The sequence below is a fragment of the Megalops cyprinoides genome, chromosome 2 (genome assembly GCF_013368585.1).
Source record: "Megalops cyprinoides isolate fMegCyp1 chromosome 2, fMegCyp1.pri, whole genome shotgun sequence".
Taxonomy (NCBI): Eukaryota; Metazoa; Chordata; class Actinopteri; order Elopiformes; family Megalopidae; genus Megalops; species Megalops cyprinoides.
This window is the reverse complement of record NC_050584.1, coordinates 44,626,012-44,644,817: the sequence shown is the minus strand read 5'-3', so window position 1 is coordinate 44,644,817 and position 18,806 is coordinate 44,626,012. Positions and strand designations below refer to the sequence as shown.

Below are 18,806 nucleotides of genomic sequence, written 5' to 3'. Positions count from 1 at the left end.
CATGTTTGGCCCATTCTTGAAAGACAGAATTTTATAGTGATGTTTGTGGTGTTTGTTTTAAAGGTTGTACAGACACATGTTGAGTCTACTATATTCTGTTAACATATTGAAAATCAACATTTTTACTTTGCTTTGCATATAATCAGTTAAGGCAGCTATTTGAATGTACCCGGTCAATACTGAGAGTGAAGCAATCACCTAATACTCTACAATGCCAATAATGATGAAAATTTTTCACATAGCTCCATGAATGCATAAAAGCATTTATAACATTTATAATGTTATAAATGACTAGCACCTCAGTTAGATCTAGGTGCAGGCATTAAAATTGATTGTGATCATTTATTTTTAAGTCCTGACTTAATTCAAAAGTAACATGTTTCAGAACAGGTTTGAAATGGTTTAAATAATTAAGTAATTGATTAATTTAAATAACTATTTCTGAAAGTTTTTAAACTTGGCTACCATGTTGATGCAGTTCCCCTGTGACCAGCCTGTAGATCCAGAGTGACATAAAAACCTTGGTAAGTCCTTTGTTGTCATGTGCATGCATATTTTGAGGGGTTTGGTCAAGGCAGATTTAGATTTATTTAGAATTTGCCTCCAGTGAAAACATGACAGTAATGAATGATAATAAAGATAGCGCACAGGTGTGCCCGTGTACACACACACACACACACACAAACATACACACACACACACACAATCCACTCAAAGATCCTTTGGGATTTTACAGTACAAGACAGATAATCAAAAACATTACCACAAGTGTGGCAGTGAAACAAATAAATAATTGCAACACTCAGCCCCTCCCCTCACTGTTACTGTATTAAGCTCATTTCTGAGAAATGACAGCAGTACCTACCTCACTGTTTTCTTACATACTGAAGGCAGGTGTCATTGTGTAAGGATTAGCTGGGATGAAAACACAGAGGGCAAGCCGGTTTGCTGTGTTTTTGTTTTTCTTCTCTCTCTCTCCAGGCAGAAATTACTGTGAAGTGGAATTTGCCTAGCAGCATACATCATTCAGCTTGGAGAATCTCCGGCTAGAAACTCTGCAGTCGTAGATGCATAGAAGTGAAGTGCATACCAGCCTATATTGTTTCAGATACCATGCAATGACTAGCAAGGATCTGTCACACTAGGTTTTGTCTTACAGAAGGAGAGGGAAAATCTGAATCATGTGTGAGGAGAAATGAAGCACCTCTTGCATGAAGTTACCGAAGAGATTGTAAAATATAAGGTTATTACTTTTGTATGGCTGTAGACATTTGAAGATGTCCAAAAATGGCTGATAGAGGATAAAGGCACTGCTATGAATAAATTGTTCAACCAAGTGTTTTCTTGCACATTGCAGAGTGTTTCCATCTTAGAGACACAGAACAAGCATTCAGATTCAAACCAAGCAAAATATCATTTCAATTTATACCATGCACGTGTTTATCACACAAAGGCCTGTGCAATCAATACTAATTCACTCCATGGTTTTATCTTTAGATTTTATTTGTAAGAGTGCATATATGCTAAACCACACTATTGTTTTGCATAGATATTTTTTTCATCTATGGAACAAAAAAAATTATAATGGCCATAAGGTTTTTAAAAATGTCAAAAACTGTTCCAGGCCTGTTTAACAAAGCGAAACAAAGGGAAATCCCTGTGAAGGGGGTTGCTTTAATTCATGTAATATTGGCAATACTGGCCTTTCAATGAATGCACAATTGGTCATTCCAGACAGGGTTGCATAAAAGAGGGAAAGCATGAAAAAATAGAGGAACAACTTTGTCTATTGTTTTCAATTTTGATATGAATTTAATCTAGGTAACCTAGACAGAACCATTTACTTTATGTAGACACATAGACACAGAATCTTTGTGTCTAAACCTAATACGAAAATGGGAAAACAAAGCACAGTCATTAATAAATCAAGACTATGCAGCCATTGTGTCATGCAAATACATGATGGATCTTTACACTAAAAATTGGTTTTGTGCAGTTGACTGCTTCATCTCAATGGTTTCTATTGCAAGTTACAACCCATATTATAACAAAATTATTCCCAAATCCCAACAGCAGTGTTTCCATAGGATCTTTTAAAATGGCTGGAGCTCTCTGCGTTGGACTGAGATACGAATGCCTTGATCTAGTTTCCACAGACCAGAATAGGATTTTGGCCAGACATTTGCGAATGTTCTTGCAAATATTTATCCAAACATGAACATGTATTGGCAATATCTTGAGGACAAACTCCTATGGAAATTACAGCACTGCTGTGACTGACTACTCACTTGCAAGATATACAGGTCTCATCAGCACCATGCTTCGACCTGATACATGTAGTTTTCCTTGCAGGACGAGCTTTCCTGTTGCTTTTCTTACTCAAATCAAACCTGAAACGTAAATACCGTAGGGGCCAAACAGAATGTATCATTTATTTGAAAAAAAAAACTTTTTAGTTACTGTTGCTGTTCCTTCAGTAACTCACAATGCTTTCTTCTCTGCCAAAACTAATGTGCCTTACTGATAAAAGATGCATAACAAAGAACTGTATTTCATATTGTTTATTTAGAAAATTACAAAATTACAAATTTGGCAAGTTCAGTAATTCAACATTAACAAGTATACAAAATACATTCAGTTTAAAATGAATGCCATGCACATCACAACAGGTGAGTGTTGGTGAACAGAAGTCATTACTCTTTGGTAAAGAGGGAAAACCCCTCAGTTTTGGAATGTATTGCAGTAACAAACTTCAGAGTGGCATCACAAAGTTAAAGCTTCACGTACCATTGAGCAACTGTCCTGTAATAGTTTTACCATGACTACTATCAAGACAGGCATCTGGCTTTAATAAAATGCACCAATAACATGGCTCAGATTGTTCTTCTTTTGCTGCTTCAGAAGCTATGTTTCACACTGAATGCAGCATCATTTGCAGTTCTAATCCACGAACAACTGCTGAGAATAGTCTAAGGAGTGATTTATTTCGCTAGAATCTTTGGCATTTCCAAAGCACAGAGAGGATCATTAAATATGAACTCCCCCTACTTTCTGAGGAAAGATTATGCGTGTCAACATTTCTGCATACAGACATTGTTGTGTTATAGCTTTTACACAAGATTAACTTTTCCTACACAATCACATGCTCAATCCTCAAAACTCTCTTCATCACACGACAGTTTGCAAAAGGCATCTTAACACAATGCTTTTCCCTTGCCAGAGAGACAAGAATGCAGATGCTTCCCAAATATCCTCATGCAATGCTTTCAACTCGTTTTAGAAACACTAGAAGCTTTCACGATTTTCCCTTTCTCTCACTTTTTTTTTTTTACCCGTGTCGCCTACCGTTAACGTCAAAACCTGCTGTATGAACCTTCTGATCAGACTGCCTTTGACTCCTCTGCATCTAACCAAAATTGTGACTCTCATGTAATGTGCCCTGTTCTTCAATTTCTTCATTTGCTTGACCCGTTATAGAAATTGTCAAAGGGGCCACAAGCTGAGAGGCTACCTTCCAAATGCAGGTTTGGGCATTTTCAGGTTGTGGGATATGCTGGAGGGGATGTTACAGATCATCCATTTTCAAGGCCTTTGTCCAGCAGAACAAGCTGGCAATAGCCTATCTGCAGATATGAGGAACCTTCACCCCCCAAAGTGATCTTCCCCAACATTTCCCAGTCCCCCACACACAAACACAGCACTGCGTCTGTATACCACTAGTGGGAGGAAACAACAGCTCTGAGGACGTGGACTGGAGCATATCACTGAGGATGACAGGACAAGGGGAATGTTCTTTCCTTTTCTTTCTTCTTTTCCTAGTCCCTTTTTTCCTTTCAAAGAGTCTTCCCATATTCTGGTCCTGTCGACGCTTCACACTCCTTCTCTCCGCTTCGCACCAGTCCGACCAACAGCAAGAGCAGTTTCCCAGCGCTCGGCTCCAGGTCCGAAGAGCGGTCCGGGAGAAAACTAATCACTTAGTTTTAATCTTCTGCTTTATTTCTGTCAGAAATTTGCGTGCCGTTCAGGTGAGACGAACCGTTCAACACGTCATGCAGCGAGGTCTCATGTTGAGGGGCTGAGGGTTGGGGTCCACCTGCCAGCACGAACAGAAAGTTTCAGAAATGGTCCAAAATGCATTTCATCACAACTCTGCAACCCTCTATTAGCATTAAATTTCATTTTTACCCCTATATGCCCTTACTTTTAGCCATAATTCAAAGCTTTCAAGAGCAGTAACATAAACCCATTTATTCCCACAACAAATGTGACTAGATCCGATTATGAGGTGAACTCACCAGACTGTACACCGGTGGAGGCCTGAACCGGAACTCCTGGACGTAAGTGAAGAGGGGGCGCTCCAGCATCCCACTGAAGTCCTCCTCAGCCTGAGGGGGCGTCATGTTCTGCTCAGCCTCCTCCTCAGAGACAATGGTGTTGTAATCTGGGGGAGCTGTAAATGGCAGAGAGGACATGTATTTCAGACGTTCAGTCCCCTGTCTGCACCACTCATGCCTTTATATAAACAGGACACAATGACACAACCAGCACGAGGACACTTACGCTCAGGCTGCTCAGGAATGGCCATGCGCAGCCACTCCAGGTTCACGCTGTACTGGGAGCTGACACTGGAGGTGCGGCTGCCGAAAGGATGGAGTGGGATGGTGCCCATGACCAGAGGCAGCTCCAGGAACAGCTTGGATGTCCCAGGAACATCAACACACACCTGGCAGGAGAGCACAAACACAGCTTAGGACCAATGTGCAATTCTTACACAGAGCCGTGGCACTGTCTTTTTCAGTCCTGCTCTGTTGACGTTTTTAAGCATTCATTACACATTGAAGGCCAGGAATGGCCACTGACCTTCAGCATGTACTCCACTTTGATGATGCGGCAGTGTAGGATGGAGGGCCCAACGGGGGGGATCTTGATGGCGCGACCGTGCCAGGTCTCCCTGCGCCGGGCCCCCACTGCGTCCCCGCACAGTGTGGCCACCACAGAGCGCTTCTGCTTCATGGTGCCCCTGGCGATGAAGGTCTGCGTCTGTGTGATGTAGGCCTTGGGCACCACAGAGCGGGAGGTGGAGTTGTCAAACTCTGCAAAGACGGGGATCACCTCACCTGCAGAGGGACAAAAGTGGGTGGAACATTGTGAGATTAGGGGGCACACCAAAATGAGAAGACAGTTCACTACGGTTCACAATGGGGGGCAGGGATGGGGAGGGTTAAAGATATGCACATGAAGAGAAGGTTCCTTTTTACCTGGTGTGTATCCCTGGCGGTCAATCTTAGCAGTCACTGACACCTGCCCCAAATTGCGGTACCACATCCTTGCCATCTTGTCTTTTGTACCAGCCTGGGGAGCCTGAAGGGATGAAGAAAAGATGAACCGGATTGACTTTCATATAAATCAGGCAGTGCATAAACAAGATCGTGTAAGAAATAAAACATCTAAAAATCCCTGTTGCAAACTCTTACCAGTAGGGTGGGTGTGTTGATGTCAATGGGCTCAATAACTGTAAACTCCTTCTTGATCTTCTTCACTGTGGTCCAGGGTCGGTGCAGCTTCACTTTCACCCAGTAACGAATGCTGCCATGCTTGCCCTCAAAAGAGGTCACCAGGGTCCTGTCGGTGAACACAGACAGCAGTCAGAACTGAACTGCAAAAGACTGCCTTGGTGAAAATTCACTGTAACACATTATCATGCTATAAAGCCTTCTCAAACGGTTAAACTTCCTTCAGAGGAATAAAGAAATGCTTTATAATTATTTTGCAAAATGTTGTTAACACTGTCCAGTGTTCCTTTCCAAATTGATTAATGCAGGATAAAGTGTCAGGGTACACTTACTCTTCAGGCAGCTGGAAGCTGAAAGGGTATTCATGTCTGCCAGCTGGAAGAACAGTGAGGTCACCATTGTCTGCAGAAAAATTAGATAAATATCAACGTTTTGCAATTTCACGATATTCCACAAGATGTACCTCAATGCCACTCAACTAACAAAGATTGTGTATACACAATTCACTAGTCACAGTCTATGCCAATCCCCATTATATCCGTGCTACAGGTTACTAGCGTGGTTTCAGTTTGATCGCATGGCTGCTGTTGCGTATTTGCAATCAGACGCAGTTCCTTTAAACTGAACATTTTCTTTTTCAGATTCATGAGCTGATGCACTACAGTGTAACATAAACCTTCTTTGTAAAACCCCACATATTTCATGCAGTTCTGGAATATGCTTAACTGTTCAGTCACTATAAAAAGTTTAGCCTGAGGAAAGTAATTTATGTAGAACCTAGGTTTCCAAGACAAATACATTTTGCTATTGGCTATTAAATGCATGGAAACTTCACCATATTGCAACTTTCTGTGTTCTCGGCCAAGGAAAGTTTCAGGAACTGATTAAATAATATTTTCAATTTAAAATGAAAAGATTCGATGAGAAAGCGAGGCTGTGTTGTAAACAAGTCGGACCTAACAACTCTTCAAATGAAAATACTAACCTAAACAAAGGGACACATATTTCCAAATTATTGATTTGCAGGAACATGATGTCAACAGCTCACCAACCATAGTCAATGTTCTTCGTTTCTCAATCCATCTTTAACTCCTCATAGTTAAACCTATTTCAATCTGCAGCTGTCGACACATCCCTAACAAAAAAACTTCCCATTTCATAAGGCAAAATAAGTCTCCGCCTGACAATTAACAAGACCTCCATTGTTTTCAGTGAGACTTCAGCTGTCCGAGGAAATTCTCATTCTCGGAATCTGTCTCAGACACAAGACACACTGCACGCACCAGCTGCGGCTCTTCGCTGACTGAATGACTGACCTGCCTGCAGAAGCACCTCTCTCCGGTTGAGGTATTCCACTTCGTCGCTGTAGTTCTGGGTGTAGGCAGTGCTGGCCCCGGCACTCCGAGACTCAGTCCAATGCACTTTAGCAAAGCCTTCGGCGTGCAGCTTCAGAGACTCCACTTTGCTTTCCCCGGCAAGCTCCAGGACAACTTTGCCGGACACAACATCCCCGCTGCTAAACACAGGAGGGGAGTCGATTTCGGGGGAGTCGAAGACGATGTAGAACTTTTTCAATTTGTCGAAAATCATCTTCAAGTCCGGTATTTTCGCTGTGAGGATGCAGTAACTTCAGTACGATTTCCTGTTTGCGATTTAAATGTTCAGTCCCTTCTGGGTGTAGTAGTGGTAGCTTGCTCTCTTGTGCGCAATACTTGCAAAACAAAACTGCAAGAGCAAACTTCTCTTCAAGTACCTTAAACACGATGCTAAAGGGGCGGTCCTTCTAAGTTTATTATGTAAGGCCCCTGGCATAGATTGTCGCTTGGTTAATAAACATCTTCACTGGGTGTGGATAGCGAGTGCAGCTCGCGCTGCATGGTGGTGATTGATGGTTCCAGGTTCTCAGACGAAAACAAGCTGACTGAGCATGCCCCAAGACTTGAATGTTCCTCCCATTGGAAATTTAGCACAACAAATTGTTTCACACTGTACTCGAGAGCAACTGTGAAACCAAACTTTTGATCTGGAACAGTTTGTTTTCTTTCAAACTCCGATCTGTAACACATGCGGGCAAAGACTCGCATTTGGACGCAGGTCACAGAAGCTTTACATTTTACATTACAGTCATGTTTTTACACTACATTCATTTTTTATTTGAAAGGCAGAAACGTAGCAATTGTTTGAGTTGATTCGGTGCTTCAGAGAAAACGAAACAACAATGACACCACTTCACTCCCTTTAAGCAAAGAAAATGTGTCTGGAACAGTTGCGTCTGTAATTAGAAGTCATATCTTTGGGACAATATGTACCTTTCCTTTCGATTGTAAAGCTGAGAATAACCAGTAAGAGGGATGAAGAAAACTTGTTTGTTTCCTTTCTTGCTTGAAACTGTATAAAACTGGTATGTCGCCTCCCTGTGGAAAATATAGGACTTACAAGAAGCTGCCTTGATATAACTCCACTCTTCCAAGACGCCGTTTCTCATTGTTCACTAACCGGCCCTTCCTTTGTCTGATCTAGCCTGACACCCAGTGGCTGAAATGAGAGGTGCAGAGTGCGGGTTCCTGTCACTCCTGACCCTACGTTTTTTTAAATAGAGGATGATATTGTGTTTGTTGAATTAATATTGATTATTTTTTATCTCAGGATCTTAAAATGCTATACACTGAGGAATGACTCATCCATGTGTGGAACCGGTTGGGGTGAAGACACATCACATAGCCCTATAGACACCCTAAAAGTTTGTTTGCAGTTCAATGGTTTGCTATTCAGTGGCAGAACAATAATCATAACTTCAGCAGTGAATACTGTCACTGGCAGTCATTTTTCTCTATGAAAAGGGTGTAAAGTATAGGTTCCCAGAAGAAATGCTGTGCTAGCATTTGGGTGGGTATCTCTGCTGGGCTTATTATTTCAGTGGTCCTTCAAAAACTACTCCAAAAGTTTCATGATCCTTCCACATTGTGCAAGTAATACAATGTTGTAAATTTGTCTAAAGTGCATAACTGGGAAAAGGAGTTAGACGTCCACTCATGGCCGTCCCATCTGCATTTGATCTCTACTGTCCTCAAATTCATATTTTTCACAATAAGGAGCCAGAACAACCTCTGCATTGGTGGGAACTTTTAAGTGGACAGATCTTGCACAGAGCACATTTACACAACTGGTAGTGGCTGATAACACTTTAATACAGTAAAATATAAAGGGCACATGAGACAACATGGCTAGGGGGAGAGGCTTTAGCCCAAAAGAGTCTAGGGGCTGTGGTGAACTATTGAAGCTTCCAAGCAGCAGGTAGGTGGCCTGTCTTCTCTTTAAAAGGGCATGTGACTGACTTGTTGTCGAGGCACACGAGCTCGCGCAGTCCAGCACAGAGGCTTTGGTGGCCCATACACCTCTTTGTAGGCTGTTGTGAAATACACCTCATTGCTGGGAGGAGTAATGTGACAGCCTTTCATCTGTGGATCACAAGAGAATTTTATGAATTCAGGACAGAAGAGAAACAGAAAAATCCAAAGTCCTACATCAACTCAGTAGACAGCTGACCTAGACATAAATCATAGCCATGACATTCACAAAATTACTCAGTGCTTTTCTTCCAGCACTGGGTTAAGGGTAAGGGGTAGGGGGAAATGTATGGTGTGCTGTAATCTATAACAAACTCAAAAAACAACTCAAGTCTGGGGCTCATTACTTTCAATATTTGGTCCATTGATGGTGCCACATACAATGAGTCTCTTTCATGAATAAAATGACTGTAAATGAAATGCAGTCTGGATTTTGCAATGATTCATACCCGGTTGTATAAACTATATAATTACATTAATTCACACAAGAAAATTTTAAGAATTCCAGTGATGTAATGGTAAAAGAGGTGCAATGATGACTCTAAATGATATCTTCTGTCTGTTCAACATTGCAACAGATTGCACATCGCTATACAATGATACTGTAAAGTCATCTCAGTCATCAGCTCATACCAATGCAGGTACTCTGTGAATGAAAAAATGATGTTGAATGTGTCACATACATTTGAGCAAGCACTATTTTGTTTTCTGTACACAGGATTGAACAGAAGAACAACAGTATAACTAGGCCGTCTGTGAGTTCAGTACCTCTTCCAGCCGCTCAGGGCTAAGCATATGCCTCTTGCCATTGACTGGGCGGTACTCTATCTGCATGGTGGTCAGTTTTGGTCCATCCTCTGGGGAGCAATACACAACATCAATATGCAATATCGTTAGCCACACAAAGTCTCTCTCCTTACAGTTCTGCATATATACTTATCACCTCCTGTCTTTCAATGGATCCTGGAACATTACCTTTAAAACAGACTCATAACAGACAAAGAAAACACAAAAATGAGATGACATTCATGCTGAACCTTATATAATGTGTTATAAAGTCAAACGTACTCAGACAGTATCCCATTCAATGATGCTGTTTTTTTCCCACAGATATGTCCTCCTGAAGTGAACCCTATGATGGTACATATTTGTGTGTCCTAACATTTAAATTTACAGTTTCCTCATTTAGCAGATGTTCTTATCCACAGTGACTTACAATGCAATTCTAATGTTTACAGTATTTTGTGAATGCTTCTAATTGCATTAGTAATGTTCACACTTCCGATATGAATACTATGAAGATATGTGTTGTGTAAATCCCTATGGAAAAGGCTGCTGCTGCAGCAGTCTTCCTCTTTCTTGGTCTTACCTTGGCTGTTCAGGACATGGCCCGGGGGTTGGGTGACTGGCTGGACCCTGACTACAGTCCTTTTGGGATAGTCCAAACTCGCAGTCGTGGCATAGGGCAGATCCTCATTACTGAGTTGCCCCAGTACCACGTCACTCTTTGTTCTAGTGCTGGGTCCATCAATGCGTACCAGGGGCTGTTTGGGGTCTTTCTGAAAAGCCCACCCCTGCCTGGTTAGCACTGTGGTTTCCACCCAGAGAAGTACCCCCATCTCTGTTACTGAATTTTGCAGTCCTAAAATTTCATATGTTATCATCGCCAGTGTGAAAAATGCAACAAGGGAAGAATCAGTAACCTTTTGCTTTCACCTTAGAAAAGAAGAACTTGTATGAGGTGGTCGCCATCCTTTCTCGGTCTTGCTCAGGATCCAGTTCTCCTCTCAGAACACAGCTGAAGTTCCTGTCCTTCTTAACCCGAAGGACAGGTTCTGAAACAGGGCCAACAGAGGTATGCGTGAGAGTAAGAGAGCACTGCAATAGACTTTGGTGAGACTGTCACTCCATCATTAAATTTCAGGCACTTGTGCACCTGTGATGATATGATACAAAGTCCAAGATTACAAAAGCAGAAATGTTCACCTGTCTCAACTGCTGAGTGGAAATCAGAGGTTGTGGTTGTCCACTTCTTTGAATACTCCCCAAAAGTAATCATCTGATGTTCCTGATGTTGCTGAATTACTGGGCTGTCACACAGGAGGACAGTAACTGTTTTTTATATTGCCAACAATACACAGGAGAGATTCTTAGTCTGAAAAAATATAAATTATTTCCATTAGTAGAATAGAATTTCAGCACATTTTATGCCCTGGAACTGAAATACTTCTTGTTTCTGTCTTCCACATACCCACCCACCAAGCTGTTTTAGACAGTTTGACAGCTGAGGAATTTTCATAACTACAGGTAAGATACCGTATTGTCCCTTTATGGCAGAAATGAGCTTCATAGCTGGTTTCACGTTCATGGGTTCCCTCTGGGTCTCCAAGCATAACTGCAGGGGACTGCATCAGGGACAGTGCACAATATGTTTATCACAAGTGTTCAGACACAACAAATATCTCACCTAAAGGCAAGAAACAAACTGTATTGTAATAACACATTCTGGTTATATAGCCTACAGCATGTCTGATGTCTGGGTCTTGTCCATGTATAATTCAATTCATCAAAAATATTGCCTTCGCAATGTAACCCTTTTCAGTTAAGTCAATTTTGGAAAGAATGCAATGATATATGCAATCCCCTTAAGACACTTTGGCTCAGGATTTTTCACACATACCAATCTGTTACCCTAACTGTCTGCAGAACTAGTCTGTACTACCTGCTTGACAGGCTTTGGGGCAGCACACCATCGGAACCGATATGTCTCATTGTATGCAGAGCTAGGGGGAAGGCTGTCTCTTCTCTGTTGGTTCCTTGGAGCATCTAATTCAGGCAGATGTACACACATAAGAAACTTATCTAAATCGGTATCTAAATCAGATTCCACTTTTTATCTTGTGTACAGAGATCCACAGATCTCTCAGTAACACCACAAGAAATCTACTATGCCATGGTACTGGTAGCTGCAAGGGGCAGGTATCATTAGTTTGCAGGATTGAGAAATGGATTGGGGCAAACCTTGAGCAGGGTTGGGTGCAAGCATGTTGGGTAGTTGCTATGGGAAGGGGTACATAAAGGACCTAACCACAGGCATGAACTGAAAATAGGTCAATTTAATGTGGGAGTGAAGGAACATGCATGTCAAAACAAACCTTGCAGAATGTTCACAAAAAAGACACCTTATTGTATTTCACACTTTTAAAAACTCTGGTAATCCCTGGAAACAATTTATGTCATGGTTGCAAAATGAAGTTAAGAAAAAAATCAACAGTTTTACATTACATGTACAGCTTCAAGGCCTTCATGACAGTGGAGTCTCTCACCTTGAGGATTGTATCTGATGAGTGAGGATTTGGGTGTTGAATCAGAGAGTCTCTCTTCCTGCTGGTTTTTTCTGATAGCCATGACTTGGGAAGGTGGTCTTCGGTAGTGGTCTGCATATGTGGAGCAGTAGTTTACAATTCTTGGGTCTCCATGCAACTGAAAGTCGATGATTTGCATGGTCCAGTCTGGGACGGAGCAGGAAAGTACAACTGGGTAGCTGTGCGCTTTGAAGGGGGTGTCATGCTGGCCTCCAGGCCCATCAGACACGTCCCTATCCATGACGGAAGCGCGTGGAGACTTTGGAAGAGTCGTCAGAACGCTCTCACAACTCAGTCAGATCTGTGTTACTGCTTCACTGCTCCGTCATCTGTTAAACCAAAGACACAGAAGCATTGATCATGCTAATGAGAGTGATGCTATAGGAATTTACATAAAAGTAGAATGTCCAGTAATCACCTCATTTGATATAGCAAAGAACTTAAGACACTACCCCTGTTCTAAAACAATGACATAGAAAACAATGCAGAGACATATAAAATAATGTATTTAACCTATGATTGTGTGAATATAAATAAAAAGTCGGCTGTAATGCCAAAGCAACTGTATTCAAAAGACATTACATTTAAATTTTACATTACATTTTGTTACTTATCAGATGCTCTTATCTAGATCAACAAACAAGGTGAGTACATACTAGATTACATTTACATTGTTGACATGCGGTAGACGAACTTATCCACAGTAACTCCAGCGATAAAGCGCAAAAGACACCCAGCAAAACAACACAAAATGTTACACAAACAAGGGAACAACCATCCACACAGGAACAAGAGCCATTGTCAAACACACAAGGCAGACACCATAGATGTGCATCAGGCCCACCATTCAGAACAAATACACCCAACAGAAATGTAGGCCTATCATTCCAACAAAATTTCAACACACACAGTGCTCCCTGGGTTAATTTTAGCGAAATTGTACGTTAAAAATGTAAAGAATTCTTTGGAGAGAAGAGTCAAGTTAAAGTGCAGCCCGAGTAATTAGAGGCTAAAAATGTCTTCGTGCGGTACTTACACTTATCTTTAATGACTGCTGTTAGGAGAAAAAAGTATTCCTCTTCGGAGGAACCCTACTACTGCATAAACTAGTCACTCTTTATTTAAGATCACAGAGCGTCAGGGAACAATAGTGACAATTCTGGAATTCCTCACGTAACAAGGCTTGCAGTAATGTCATAGAACCACGTTAGACTAGGGCTGCCGATTAACCTCGCGCAAGTAAAACTACTGTTTTCTGTGTTTAATCAAATATCATGGAAATACCAAAGCGATTTTTGGGCAGCACTTGACTGATATTGGATCTTTTTCTGTTTCTTTTATGTGACAAGTATTATAAAGTGTTATCGTTACCATGTCTCCCTTGTTTAAAAAATAATAAAATAGGTGCCTCCCCTATAATACACGCGTGATCTGTGTTTATATGCCAAAACCACCTGATTGCAGCAACGCTCCGAAAAAAAAACTACGTTTGCGCTTAGGCCTCTTTATTCACCGTCCTGTTTTCCCCGGTCGTTGGGTATACTTGACAGATAATCACTGCGTAGCAATATAGTGAGGCCAAAATGACCGACTGCAGTAAGTAATGAAGATCATTAAGCAAGAAGAAAGCATAGTCCAGGCAGTAAGGGGCGCGCCAGGCAAATGGTGCCAAACCATTCCCTGTCATGGCCTAATTGACACATGACGTTCACACACGCATTTTCTCCGAACTATATGATTAAACTAGCGGAAGAAACGGACGTTCAGTGTGCAATTAAATCCTGATGGGGAAAAGGAACTATGTTTTCTGTTTATTTCATCATTTGGAAGTGCTATGACTTTTGGTGCCACGGTGACATCTATTGGTACACAGCGGTTATGGCACGCAAGCATGTGGTTATTATAATTATATATGTGGAGCTTATTCGCTTAACTAGAAATCAGTCTTTATTATTCTTGAAAGACGTTAATGGAATACACTAGCAAATTAAAGCATTGCCACATGCTGCTGTTCTGTCAATGACAGTATGCAACAACAGAGGACAATGGTCATGCGTAAAATACAACAATTCACAAAGGAATCTACAAGCAGACTGCTACTGCACACTATTAAACATAAAGCAGGTTTTGGATCACGTGGTTTGCGTAGGTCGCTATAACCTGCAGGTACTGGGATGCATTAAGTCTGTCAGAATTATGAAACCTGAAAATTGCATGAATCCAAAGAAACAGGAGAGGATTTCCTAGCTGGTTACAGAAACAGATTCATTTAGCTTTTGCTAGCTCACTGCCAAGCCTGTTTAAGCTGCCTAGCTGTAATATAGCTGAGTGAGCGTATTGTACACAATTTGCCAGAGCAAAAACATCACTGATGATCAAATATTAATAATCATAAAATACCGAAACTTGTTAACTTGTTTGTTTTGCTTTCTGGGTCGGAACTTGTGTTTCGGCTAAGAGACCCGCCAAATATCAGCGTGCAGAAACGGTGCACGGTGCGTGGGACAAAAACGCGTGCGTGAAGAGGACGTGATGCAAAATACTCTTCCGGGCTGCTCATTTTCATTTTGCTCCCATCTTTAGCAGCGGTGTGGCTGGGTATGCTATTATCAGAATGGCTGACATTAACTCGTTTAGTACAATATGTGGTACACTTTACGTAGTAATGCTAGTATGCCAATGCTTGTAATTGGCAGACACGTTTTTACGTTGCATTTATGTCTCTAAAACACTGGAGTTTGAATGAGTATGTAACCAGCTAGGGAGTGGGAATAATGTGAAAGAGGCCCACTGATGAAATGCTATGGTATAACGTTAACGTTAAATGGCTGTCCTAGGTTTGCTTATTCCTATGTGAGCAACTTTGTCCCGTAAGCACTCATGCTCTTGTAACGTTTAGGCTTGCAAAAAGGTTAGTAAATAGTTAGCTTGCTAGATGACAGGCTGTTTTAGTTTGCCAGCTATCGAGCTAACAGTTTATTTACTTTTGTCATTAAGAACTGTTTTGTCAATGAGCCAGCTGGTCAACAGCTCCAATCGAAACAGGCGTTTTGAAATGTCAGCTTGCTGAATTAGTTTATGTTAGTAGGCAGCCAGCTAGTAAAGCAGTGAATCGTGGTATCCAGCTACGTAGTTAACTTTATCTCATTTTTTCTACAGCCTGAAAAGATGCAGATCTTCGTGAAAACCTTGACCGGGAAAACCATTACGCTCGAGGTGGAACCAAGCGACACCATCGAGAATGTGAAGGCAAAGATCCAGGATAAGGAAGGTACCTGGCTGGATAGTTAGCTAGCAAGCTGCCTGACTAACTCAAGACTTTCTTAATTTGGTGCTGGACCTTTTCTGCAGGTTTTCATTCAGTATGAACACTTGGTTAACTAGCTTTGGAATAGCTATATGCATTGCTGATTTCTTTAAAGATTTCTGATATAAATCTCCAGCATACATGGTGTTTCCCTTGGACCAGGATTTAGGAACAGAATTGAATTGAACAGAATTGGCTAACGTTACAAAGTCTTACATAATGTTAGTCATTGTCCGCTATACACCTGTATAATGAAGTTGTCTGTTCTAGGCATCCCTCCTGACCAGCAGCGTCTTATCTTTGCCGGCAAACAGCTTGAAGATGGCCGCACACTATCTGACTACAATATTCAGAAAGGTAGGAACACATACATATGAGTGAACAAGTACTCCAGTTTTGTTAATTGTGTTAAAATCATGCAGCTTTAACACAGTCGCAAGTCTGCTTTGTCCTTAAAAGCTGCTTGGACTCAGTTTCTGACTTTGCCACAATGGTTTTGTCTGCTTTCAGAGTCCACTCTCCATTTGGTGCTGCGCTTGCGGGGTGGAATCATTGAGCCCTCTCTGAGACAGCTGGCACAGAAGTACAATTGCGACAAAATGATCTGCCGCAAGTAAGACCGCAGAGGAATTCATCAGATTTGTGCAATGCAGAACCGCACTGTAGGAATCGTCAAGAGAAAGTTAGTTAGTTACTTATTTGAAAGTGAAACCTGTGAGTCAAGGGTTACCATAGTGATAAGGAGCAGGGCATGTAACCAGAAGGTTGCCAGTTCAATTCCCTGCTGGGGCACTGCTGCTGTACCCTTGGGCAAGGTACTTAACCCACAATTGCCTCAGTAAATAGGCATATATAAATGTATAACAAGTAAAATTTGTCACAAATGTAAGTTAAATGACAATAATGTAAGAACTTTTCTCTGATCCTAAGTGTCAGTTCCGAGAGGATCCGCTGGACCCACTGTGCCATGTACAGTTATTATTAATTGTAGTTGTGTGGCTCTCCTCCCTTTGCCATTGCGTGTGTTAGCCAGCAAGGGGTCAGAGCCACAGCTGGCAGGGTCATTAACAAACCCCGCCCATGTGGGTCATGATAATGTCCGCTTGCTAGTATACAGCAAAATTACAGATAATTGGTCTCACGCTGATCATCTGTTGTGCTGTAGGTGTTACGCTCGCCTTCACCCCCGTGCTGTGAACTGCCGCAAGAAGAAGTGTGGGCACACCAACAACCTTCGCCCCAAGAAGAAGCTGAAGTAGTAGTGTGTTTGTCAGTCGGGTCTGAAATCATATAGAGATACACTTAATGTTAAAGCAAAGCTGGTACATTGATTGCTGTGTCCTGAATTCTAAGGTGGAGGTGACAGAAAGATTGGTTTAAGGAAGCTTTAAGAGGAATCTACTGAATTTATAAAATGTAGATTGGTGTTGGATTTTATTGTCACCAGAGGGTGACAAAACCTTAAAGTGGCTCTGTTTGCTTCCTTTGCTTACTACAGAACATAATACATTTTTGTGTGAATTGACTGAAGAAATGTCCCCTAAATGTGTGTAGAACTCAAATGTAAAAATGGTTGGATACAAGTGCAATGTAATTGTTTTTGGCACTATTTTCACTGGTCATTTGTATAAAGTTCTTATACATCTACATAAAGAGTTGAATTAACAGTTCTAAGTTGTCACATGATTTGAATGCAGCCTGACAATTACAAATACAATTAATCAGGGACATCATCTTTTGCACATTTATAGTCATAATCTTATGGCGCAGAGATGAGAAGAGGGGAAAAAATGGGAGCCAAGTCTCACAAAATACCCAAGTATGTGCTTTTATTTAAAATGAACAAATTATGCCATGTTCAGGCATTACAGACTTAACTGCTATTGAGTTAGCTACTGATTCCTGTTGTAAGAGGAAGCTTTATTTTTCAAGTGCTGTATTTTTTGACCTAGGGTTTTATACAGGTGAAACAGTTTCTGATTCTTCAGATTCTGCTGACAGATATATCATGTGGACAATTCTCTAGTGCAGGGTTTCCCAAACCTGTCCTGGAGGACCCCTTGTCCTGCATGTTTTAGATCTCTCCAACACAGCTGATTTAAATGATCAGTTTGTTATTAAGCAGCTTTAGGAGTTTGTAACGAGTTGATCATTTGAATCATCTGTGTTGGAGCAGGGAGAGATCTAAAAAACATGCAGGACAAGGGGTCCTCCAGGAGAGGTTTGGGAAACGCTGCTCTAGTGAAATGCCAGTAGCGGACCATTTTTTTTGTCTTCCTGTAATCTTTGCATGCAGGCGTCCTTGGTTTCGTAAACAAATCTAACAAGACTCACAGTAAAATCAAAAATGGCTTTTTCACATTCGTCAGGTAATCAAAATTACACAAGCTATCAAATTTTATAATTGCGAACATAGCTATTGACCTTAGGGCTGTTTCCATCGATTGTCATAACACGTGCATATGATCAAATTTGTGGTATATGTTTGTGTGTGTGTGTGTCTGTGTGTGATCCCAAAGTGTAAGAACATGCAAGAAAGGGAAGAAAAGGGCATAAAATGGGTAACTATTCTAGCCAATGTGATGCACTGCTATTTGAATAATATTCAGTTTTGATGTGACGTGTACACATCATCACTGTTTCAATGAGGGGATGCTTAAAAGGCTGATGGCCAATGATTGACAACTCCCATCTTTTGTGTCAAAAAGGACTGTGTGGGGTGGGGGTGGGGGTGTCTCTACTCCAGTGAAAGGGGATACACTGAATTTTCTGGACAAAAAAAAAAAACATTTTACTGAATGCATAAAAGTGCTAAAGATTTTAAGCAACTGCATGTTGGGGTTTGTATACCAAATAAAATGTCAGAACTTCCTGCATTTTTCACCATTTCAGAAGTCCCTACAAGAGGTGGGCAATCACTGGCCCCTAAAAAGCTTGGGCAAAATGTCTCATGAAAAATCAAAACTGCAGCGGGAAAATGCAGGTCATGGCGCTCAAGCAGAAGCAAACTGACTCTGTGACAAGTGCACAAAGAAGAATGTCTACAAGGCCTGCTGATGACAGCAAGTGACAGGCTTGGTACTCAAGTAGCTAACATTCCAGGTTCTACACAGGATCAAAAGGCTGTCTCCACTTAAAAGTGCTGCAGACAGAACATGTGTGTCTTTGTAGAGTGCACTGCAAATTGCTTTATGGCATGTGATTTCTGTGCACATGAAACAGAAATACATATATTTTCCACATATTAAACCTACCGCTGTTCTAGTCAAAAATA

General features: G+C 41.4%; 2 protein-coding genes across 4 annotated transcripts; one reads left to right on the top strand and one right to left on the bottom strand.

The window, feature by feature from the left end:
* Positions 1-2,565: 2,565 nt before the first annotated feature.
* On the bottom strand, positions 2,566-7,302 carry arrdc2 (arrestin domain containing 2). Its single transcript, XM_036522305.1, has 8 exons — positions 6,830-7,302; positions 5,846-5,915; positions 5,475-5,622; positions 5,259-5,361; positions 4,861-5,117; positions 4,561-4,723; positions 4,296-4,450; positions 2,566-4,093 (listed from the first exon to the last, which is right to left on the bottom strand). The coding sequence occupies exons 1-8, from the start codon at positions 7,101-7,103 to the stop codon at positions 4,040-4,042; spliced, it is 1,224 nt and encodes a 407-aa protein (XP_036378198.1). The 5' UTR covers positions 7,104-7,302; the 3' UTR covers positions 2,566-4,039.
* A 7,477-nt stretch (positions 7,303-14,779) lies between these two features.
* LOC118772430 (ubiquitin-60S ribosomal protein L40) lies at positions 14,780-17,178 on the top strand. 3 transcript variants are annotated; one of them, XM_036520747.1, is made up of 5 exons: positions 14,780-14,823; positions 15,385-15,496; positions 15,803-15,889; positions 16,043-16,145; positions 16,698-17,177. In XM_036520747.1, exons 2-5 carry the CDS (start codon positions 15,394-15,396, stop codon positions 16,789-16,791), a joined length of 387 nt encoding a protein of 128 aa, XP_036376640.1. In that variant the 5' UTR covers positions 14,780-14,823; positions 15,385-15,393; the 3' UTR covers positions 16,792-17,177. The 3 variants fall into 3 exon arrangements, with proteins under 3 accessions (XP_036376640.1, XP_036376639.1, XP_036376641.1); XM_036520746.1 differs by lacking the exon at positions 14,780-14,823 and adding an exon at positions 14,839-15,031 and having other exon boundaries at positions 16,698-17,178; XM_036520748.1 differs by lacking the exon at positions 14,780-14,823 and adding an exon at positions 15,033-15,095 and having other exon boundaries at positions 16,698-17,178.
* Positions 17,179-18,806: the final 1,628 nt, after the last annotated feature.

Coding starts and splice junctions, on each gene's coding strand:
- LOC118772430 (XM_036520746.1), top strand. Junction 15,497..15,802: donor AAAGATCCAGGATAAGGAAG/GTACCTGGCTGG, acceptor TGTCTGTTCTAG/GCATCCCTCCTGACCAGCAG. Junction 16,146..16,697: donor GACAAAATGATCTGCCGCAA/GTAAGACCGCAG, acceptor GTTGTGCTGTAG/GTGTTACGCTCGCCTTCACC.
- arrdc2 (XM_036522305.1), bottom strand. CDS start 7,103: ATGATTTTCGACAAATTGAAAAAGTTCTACATCGTCTTCGACTCCCCC. Junction 5,362..5,474: donor TCAACACACCCACCCTACTG/GTAAGAGTTTGC, acceptor TCATCCCTTCAG/GCTCCCCAGGCTGGTACAAA. Junction 4,451..4,560: donor CATTCCTGAGCAGCCTGAGC/GTAAGTGTCCTC, acceptor TGCCATTTACAG/CTCCCCCAGATTACAACACC.